The sequence below is a fragment of the Sinocyclocheilus grahami genome, unplaced genomic scaffold, assembly GCF_001515645.1.
Source record: "Sinocyclocheilus grahami isolate Dianchi unplaced genomic scaffold, SAMN03320097.WGS_v1.1 scaffold1754.1, whole genome shotgun sequence".
Classification (NCBI taxonomy): Eukaryota; Metazoa; Chordata; class Actinopteri; order Cypriniformes; family Cyprinidae; genus Sinocyclocheilus; species Sinocyclocheilus grahami.
Genome location: NW_015506933.1, coordinates 114,871 through 124,136, shown reverse-complemented (window position 1 = coordinate 124,136; position 9,266 = coordinate 114,871). Strand labels below are relative to the sequence as shown.

General features: G+C 36.2%; 1 protein-coding gene across 1 annotated transcript; it reads left to right on the top strand.

Annotated features, from left to right (window-relative positions):
- The first annotated feature begins 669 nt into the window (after positions 1-669).
- LOC107572463 (fibroblast growth factor 12-like) lies at positions 670-6,405 on the top strand. Its single transcript, XM_016258883.1, has 2 exons — positions 670-933; positions 6,068-6,405. The coding sequence occupies exons 1-2, from the start codon at positions 684-686 to the stop codon at positions 6,181-6,183; spliced, it is 366 nt and encodes a 121-aa protein (XP_016114369.1). The 5' UTR covers positions 670-683; the 3' UTR covers positions 6,184-6,405.
- The last annotated feature ends 2,861 nt before the right edge of the window (positions 6,406-9,266 follow it).

Sequence of the window (9,266 nt, the reverse complement as noted above, 5' to 3'; positions counted from 1 at the left end):
TTGTAACAAGCTGAAATTATTTGTACTTTGTATTGTGTACATATAGTGTGTAACCATAAAATTGTACTAAATGCATTTTAAAATAAGAAAAAAATATATAAATGTAAATGTGTAAATAAGAATTATGCAAATACACTGTAAAGACCTACAGCAAGATAAAAAAATTTTTTTTTTTAACTTTTTCAATCTAGAAAATGTATACTGGATGTGTTATGTCAGTTAAACAGTTACAACAGATCACCATTTGTGCAGGTTCTTATTTCACACTACTGATATAAATATGCTCGCCAACCTTTTCTTTAGGACTCTAAGGTCAAACTGCATTTAAAAGTACAGTCTTCTTGAAGCCAGGTGCAGGGTCAGTCTGTGCATTGTGGACAGGTCGAGGTCTAAAGTTCATAAATTTTAGTTAGAGTCCCCCAAGCCACATTTACCTTTGTAGCATCCCTAGCAAGATAGCATCTGCTGCATGACAGTATGTCACCAGACGCAGATAAGAGATGCTAACTCCTGCTGACTCTCTCTATCCAACCCCCCAGATCGGTGACTTTTTTGTACACAGACATAAAGTCACACACTTTTCATAGTCCTTCAAGCCACATATACAAACTCTGGTAGCCTGCCTGGGGACTCCCTAATGAGACTATTTGACCTCACTTTCTCATTTTCCCACCTATCATGGGATGAGTTCATTGACATGTGGTTTTATTTATTTATTTATTTTTTATCCTCAGGAGATGTTCACGCCTGAATGTAAATTCAAGGAGTCCGTGTTTGAGAACTACTACGTTATCTACTCATCCACCATGTACCGTCAACAGGAGTCGGGTCGAGCCTGGTTCCTGGGCCTCACCAAGGAGGGTCAGGTCATGAAAGGCAACCGTGTGAAGAAAACCAAACCCTCTTCACACTTTGTACCAAGACCCATTGAAGGTAATTGTATTTATTTATTTATTTACATTTAAAAGTGCTTTCAGTTGTTTGCCTCGTGTCAGATCAGGACACATTTTATCACATTTAACCCACCCCCCCCAACCCCAGCATGAAAAATTCATAATCAAATTACTAAGCAACCCCAAAATGGAATAATACAAAATTGGTATCAATTTAAAGGATATAATCACAGCTTTTTAATGAATGTAATTTTGAGCGCCGAGCAGTCCCTCTAAACCGAATTTACACCCCCCTTCTGCGAAAATATTACTAATCATATTTTTCAAACCACTGATCAACTTGATCAACAAAAAATAGATATCATCTGAAAGCTTAGAGTATTTAAAGCTTTAAAATGCATGTAGCCACTTTTACAATGCATGTAGCATGTAATCACTTTAACTCCAAAGTAGAATCAGAATCAGAATCAGAAAGAGCTTTATTGCCAAGTATGTTTGCACATACAAGGAATTTGTTATAGTGTCTCAAGCTTCCAGTACACGGAGACAACAACAACACACAGATAATAAAAATGAGATGTGAATAAAATACACATGCATAAATATAAACCACAAAAAAAGAATAAATTGTATGTACAGGTGTGGTATAGATGGAATAGGAATAGAATAAAATAAAATAAGTTGTAGGGATGTACTAGGGCAGGGGTGGCGAACGTCGGTCCTGGAGAGCCGCAGCCCTGCAGAGTTTTGCTTCAACCCTAATCAAACACACCTGAACAAGCTAATCAAGGTCTGAACAGTTACTAGGAAGCTACAGGCAGGTGAGTTTTCATTAGGGTTAGAGCTGAACTCTGCAGGGCTGCGGCTCTCCAGGACCGGAGTTCGCCACCCCTGTACTAAGGTTTAGGGTGATAAATAATTATAAGGTTATTGCACATACTGTACTTTAATTGCACAATGGGAGAACATTAACTGTTCATGAGGTAGATTGCCTGGGGAAAGAAACGGTTCTTGTGCCAAGCTGTCCTGGTATTCGGTGCTCTGTAACGCCGACCAGATGGCAAAAGTTCAAAAAGGAGATGACTTAGTACCGAGTTATTTGCTGATAAATGGACGCATGGAAGCCTGAACGTAGATCAGTGGGCAAGATGAGAACTTAGATAAGGTTTATCCAAGAAGTTGCTATATTTGTCCCTAAACTTTTGAAAAAAGTCTCAAAAGGGGCGGGGAAGTCGCTAAATATAGCTACAAAGTAGCTAAATTGGCAGCACTGCCAGCAGATATTCCCAATTAATGCTCCTGTCGCGTGGCAAGGGTGCGAGAAGAGAGCTGCCATCCTGAGATTTGTTAATAGGCTTGTTTGAGATGCGCCTCGGCGAGAGTAGGCGGCTGCAGTGAGGGGAGGGGTGAAATAAGAGCAGGCACGACGGAGAGTTCTGACCTCTCGAAGTGAACAGATACCTACGAGATTACTTATTTTGTTACTGTCCTCTGGCACTGTTTCATTACATTAACATTTTAATGTTTCTGGTTGTATTGTTCTGATGTATGGCATAATAATAATAATACAGTTTAACAACATCGTTTGCACTGCGCTCTTGCGTTACTTGATATTTTTATTTTGGTACGTCAATCTGTTGATTTACTTAGTATAAGAAATTATGATCCGCACTCACGAGAACAATCTTCTTTTTTCTTTTATTTTACATTCATTACTGATGGGAAAAGACACAAACGTTTCGGCTCAAAGCCTTCCTCATTGTGTGTTATAATTTCTTATAATAATAATAATAATAATAATAATAATAATAATAAAGATACCTACGAGATCAAAGGCAGATATCGCTAGTGCTGTGCTGCTGATTAACATGATATGATTTCAGTTCTGTTGCCTTTATATAAAAATAAATATGATGAACAAAACACTCAAAGTGCTTGCTATTTAATTCCATACGAAAGGCGTATTTATCATCCATTTTTACTTTAATACAAACATGTATTTTAGATTTTTATAGAAATATGACAACAATCACATTATCTCACACAGAGATCGCACTGTCATAGTGTTTGGGAACATTCATGCTTTATGCATGAAGAGAGGTTAGAGTGATTATGTATTTAATTTATTTAAATACATAATCACTCTAACCTCTCTTCTTCTCCTCTTTCCTGCACTTCCCTTCACATTACAAGACCCTCCTTCTCGGAGGACGCAACACCAAAATAAAACTCCTTGGCAAAAACATGCAGAAATAGAATACAATGAATATTAAACAAACAACTTCACATCATGATTGGTTCTTGTCCACCGGCCATTATTTCAGTGTTTTAATTTAGATATGCTTTAATTTATGCCGTTTGCTATGCAGTATTAGATGCATGAAACTCACGTGCTGTCAGACTTTCACATGCGATTTGTGTTTGATTTCCTGAAGCTCGATCACGGCTGCGGTTAAATGTACTTGCATCTCCCAATACTTTTATGATATGAAATTTATGTAAACACAGTTAGTTATGCTTTCAGAACAGGAAAAAACGTCTGATATGTCAAAATAGATCTGTGCATTAATGTGAATGCAGCCTTTTAAAGCTGCCACAGTCTATGTCATCAGTGAGAATCAAACAGCAATAATAATAATTAATTAATTAATAATAATAATAATAATAATAATTTATGCATTTAGCAGACGCTTTCATCCAAAGCGGCTTACAGTGCATTCAGGCTATACATTTTTTACCAGCATGTGTGTTCCCTGGGAATTGAACCCACGACCTTTTGCGCTGCTAACGTAATGCTCTACCACTGAGTACTACATACTGAAAGTACTTTTTGTTTATCACTTGTAATTGTCTCCCCCCTCCCCCCCTTTATTATTTTATATTTGCTTGTATGTTTTAAAGCTATATTTAGTTGGTTAAATTCTTAACAATTGTTATGATTTATTATTAATTCGTAATTATTTTAAAAAGTAGCCTGCTTATATAATAAAAAAAAAAATGCACAAAATAAATGTGATATAATTGTGATGCATCGTGATATTGAATTGAATCGAATCGTATAATAATAATAATAATAATAATAATAAAGATACCTACGAGATCAAAGGCAGATATCGCTAGTGCTGTGCTGCTGATTAACATGATATGATTTCAGTTCTGTTGCCTTTATATAAAAATAAATATGATGAACAAAACACTCAAAGTGCTTGCTATTTAATTCCATACGAAAGGCGTATTTATCATCCATTTTTACTTTAATACAAACATGTATTTTAGATTTTTATAGAAATATGACAACAATCACATTATCTCACACAGAGATCGCACTGTCATAGTGTTTGGGAACATTCATGCTTTATGCATGAAGAGAGGTTAGAGTGATTATGTATTTAATTTATTTAAATACATAATCACTCTAACCTCTCTTCTTCTCCTCTTTCCTGCACTTCCCTTCACATTACAAGACCCTCCTTCTCGGAGGACGCAACACCAAAATAAAAGTCCTTGGCAAAAACATGCAGAAATAGAATACAATGAATATTAAACAAACAACTTCACATCATGATTGGTTCTTGTCCACCGGCCATTATTTCAGTGTTTTAATTTAGATATGCTTTAATTTATGCCGTTTGCTATGCAGTATTAGATGCATGAAACTCACGTGCTGTCAGACTTTCACATGCGATTTGTGTTTGATTTCCTGAAGCTCGATCACGGCTGCGGTTAAATGTACTTGCATCTCCCAATACTTTTATGATATGAAATTTATGTAAACACAGTTAGTTATGCTTTCAGAACAGGAAAAAACGTCTGATATGTCAAAATAGATCTGTGCATTAATGTGAATGCAGCCTTTTAAAGCTGCCACAGTCTATGTCATCAGTGAGAATCAAACAGCAATAATAATAATTAATTAATTAATAATAATAATAATAATAATAATAATTTATGCATTTAGCAGACGCTTTCATCCAAAGCGGCTTACAGTGCATTCAGGCTATACATTTTTTACCAGCATGTGTGTTCCCTGGGAATTGAACCCACGACCTTTTGCGCTGCTAACGTAATGCTCTACCACTGAGTACTACATACTGAAAGTACTTTTTGTTTATCACTTGTAATTGTCTCCCCCCTCCCCCCCTTTATTATTTTATATTTGCTTGTATGTTTTAAAGCTATATTTAGTTGGTTAAATTCTTAACAATTGTTATGATTTATTATTAATTCGTAATTATTTTAAAAAGTAGCCTGCTTATATAATAAAAAAAAAAATGCACAAAATAAATGTGATATAATTGTGATGCATCGTGATATTGAATTGAATCGAATCGTTGACATGATAATCGTAATCGAATCAAATCGTGAAACCAGTGACGATGCACCTAACATATGGAAAGAAGACGAAGACGAAGAAGATGTGAGATAGTAATAGTTAAGTTTGCAAGAAAGTAATAGTGACACTTTGCTTTGCAAGCACTACTACTACTAATAGTAATAATAATAACAAGATATGTACATTTTCTGAAGAAAATGTGAGTGGTGCTTGCTGTAGCAAACCTAGGGTCTTCTGCGTGATTGCAAGAGAGCCAACTCTTGCATCTCCCAATACTTTTGGATGCCTGTGCAATGTTCTGGTGTTGGGATGTGGCTTCATGTTGCTGCTAGGATGCTCTAAATCATTGCTAGGCTGATTTTCACAGTTAGTGATATTTAAAGAGTCTGCCAGTCTGAATCAAAATAGTCCAACCCCGTGATTCTATGTTGTTCCGGTGCCAAGATATGGCTGGCTCAAATTACTACACGGTTGCTAGGGTACTCTAAATGGTTGTGTGATGCTATGCCTTGGTAGTCTGCAATGATTTTTTAAAAATAAGAGTGTTATATGTAAGACAAAAAGAAAAAAAATCGCTGCAAGTTATGCAAGAAGTCAAACATTTTTCCATTGGAATAAGATACACTGATAAATTGCACACAACAATACCAAGAGTGTGTATAATGAAAATATGTTCGATTTTAATTTCATGTTGACTAACATTTTTGCATTTTTAATTTTTTAAATAAAAATCCAAAACGCAGAACTCAAGTATAAGATGTCTGTCATAAATCTCATAATTCTTAATGAATGCAGTCAAAAGTAATGAATATTAATGTATTGATATGTTTGCATATTGCAGTTTGCATGTACAGAGAGCCTTCACTGCATGAGATTGAAGAGAAGCAACGCTCCAGGAAAAGCTCAGGAACCCCAACAATGAACAGAGGCAAAGTGGTCAACCAGGACTCCACATAGCACGGCCCAAACGCAGGAGGCTACTGCAAAAGAGTAACTCCTTCCTCTTGCCCTCACGCCTCCAACCACGGGAATAGTACAATACGCTACAATAAGATAACAAACTGAACTCTTGCTTGAGAAATCTTTTAGAAGAACACAGAGGGGGGAAAGAGAAATAAGATAAATAAATGTTACCGTTCCAATCAGGAGCTGAACTCACATTTTATGCAAAAAAAGTTCAATGGACAGTCATTTGATTTTTAAAAATATTAATATTATTTGGGGTTCATGTTGTGAGAAATGAGCTTTAAAACATTCTTATGTTTTCATTTTCATGTGAATGCTCTATTTATAATTTTACTGTCAAATTGGGAATGTTTCTCTTTTCGCTCAGTCATTATTTCTGTTTGTGAATATTATGCAGATTTGACCAAGTGTTTAGGCTTATTTTATTTTATTTTTTGGTGTTACCTGAGAGGTAAAGGTAAATGCACTTTGTGAATATAAATTATTGAAATAGCAGGAGGGTGAATCTAGAATGTTTGCTCAGATATTTTAGAAGCTTTTTGGATCTTAGAGCATTTTACTTATTCATTTTAGTATGAGGTAATATCCACTTTAACACTTCTTCAAAAATCTTGCCCGCCTTGATGCACATATGTCCAGCACAAGTACACTGTATGTGTGTATGCTCAACACCGCCAAACTGCATCTTGGTTTCAGTTGGAGTGTGACACTCTTTGTTACAATGAACAGCTTAGCTTTGGTTAATAAGCAGATGATTCCCTGTGAATTATCCACAAATTCCCTTGCACTCATCACAAAATCTAACAAACAACTCAGGATTCCTTAGTCCTAAAAGTGTGATGCTGACACCAACCCTGTCCAGTCAAAAGCACAAAGAAGGCCAGTTGTGTTGCACCTGTACAGGGTTTCCAGGAAGTCGGCCTGGACAGGGTGGGTGGATTGTGGACTAGGTGGAGTCTGGCATTCATAAGTCTTCCAATAAAAATTGCATGAGAGCTGTGCCCAAGTATGCAGCAATGAGGTGCAACAAAACAAAGAGACATTAAATCCATAAGTCATCAGAAAGTGTGTTTGTAGTTAACTGAGGAATGACCAAATGAATAGCACGTGTACAAATAGTGTAAAAACAGGCATGCAATGCAGACTGTCCAGATAAACTGTTTTTCCAGAAAAGAAAACACTGTAATGTGAGTGCTTCCTTTTGCTCTGTACAAACAAAACTCTTTATGTTTCATGTTTGCAGATGTTTTCACCTTAAAGAAATACAATCATACATATAAAATATGCATTGATATTATAAACAGAATGAAATTAGGATTAAGAATAAAAGTATGATACTTAAAGCTTTAATCCCTGTGTGCATAGCTTATTTTCCAAGGATGCCCATGAGCAATTTATTATTATATACAGTAATTACATTTAATGCAGCACTAGGCAGCATTTAAAATGCATTTACACAGAAAATCAAAATTGCAGAAATAAGAAAATTGATCTTTTAAGCATTTGATTACTACTGACACTCCCCACAGGGTACATTGTCACAAAATAGACATGCTTAACTTCAAAATTTGACTGTCAACTTCAGGAGGTCAAACTAATACAAAACTAGGTAAAACTAATACTACTGGTCATGGTCCTTCTTGGGTGTCACTGTTAGAGAGACAAAATTGTTCTTAGGTAACATTAATCAGGTAATAACTAAAATACAGTTCTTAATACAATAAAATGAAAATTAGGTAACACTTTATTTCGATAGTCCACTTTAGACATTCTATTAACCGTAACTTTGCAACTACATGTCAACTAGCAGTTAGTAGAGTATTAGTAGACTGTCTACTTAATATCTTCTAACACTTTCTTTGTCAATTTATTCTACTAACCCTAAACCTACCCTAACAGTGTACTCTGAGAGTTAGTTGACATGTAGTTACAAATTAATGAGAAGTAGATAGAATGTCTAAATCTTTGTCAATTTATTCTACTAACCCTAAACCTACCCTAACAGTGTACTCTGAGAGTTAGTTGACATGTAGTTACAAAGTTACTTATAGTTAATAGAATGTCTAAAGTGGACTATCGAAATAAAGTGTAACTGAAAATTAACATTATATGCATTAATAGAATATATCTATACAGTGGGGAACATATTTATTTGATCCCCTGCTGATTTTGTAAGTTTGCCCACTTACAAAGAAATTAAGGGTCTGTAATTTTTATGGTGGGTATATTTTAATGGATAGAGACAGAATACTGACCAAAAGAATCCAGAAAAAAAACACATTAGATAAAGGTTAGAGATTTTGCATTTCAGTGAAATAAGTATTTGATCCCCTACCAACCAGCAAGAATTCTGGCTCCCACAGACTGGTTATGTGCCCATGTGGAACACAGATTAGTTCTGTCACTTTAAGAAGTTGTCAGCCTAATGTCAGCTGACTAATGTCAGCTCGTTAGGTGTATAAAAGACACCTGTCCACACAATTTGTATATTCCATTCCAACCTCTCCCACCACCATGGGCAAGACCTGGAAAGTCAAAGAATGTCAGAGACAAGATTATAGGTCTGCACAAGGTTGGAATGGGCTACAAGACCATCAGCAAGAAGTTTGGTGAGAAGGAGACAACTGTTGGTGCGATTATTTGAAAATGGAAGAAATACAAAATAACCATCAATCGGCCTCGGTCTGGAGCAAGATCTCGTCTCATGGGGTAAGGATGATCATGAGAGAGGTGTGGGATCAGCCCAGAACTACATGGGAGGAGCTTGATCTTAAGGCAGTTGGGACCACAGTCACCAAAAAAAACATTGGTAACACACTACACCGCAATGGACTGAAATCCTGCAGCGCCTGCAAGGTCCCACTGCTCAAGAAGGCACATGTATAGGCCCGTTTAAAGTTTGCCAATGTACATCTAAATTATTCGGAGAAGGCTTGGGAGAAAGTGCTGTGGTCAGATGAGACCAAAATTGAGCTCTTTGGCATTAACTCGACTCGCCGTGTTTGGAGGGAGAGTAATGCTGGCTATGACCCCAAGAACACCATCCCTACAGTCAAGCATGAAGGTGAAAACAT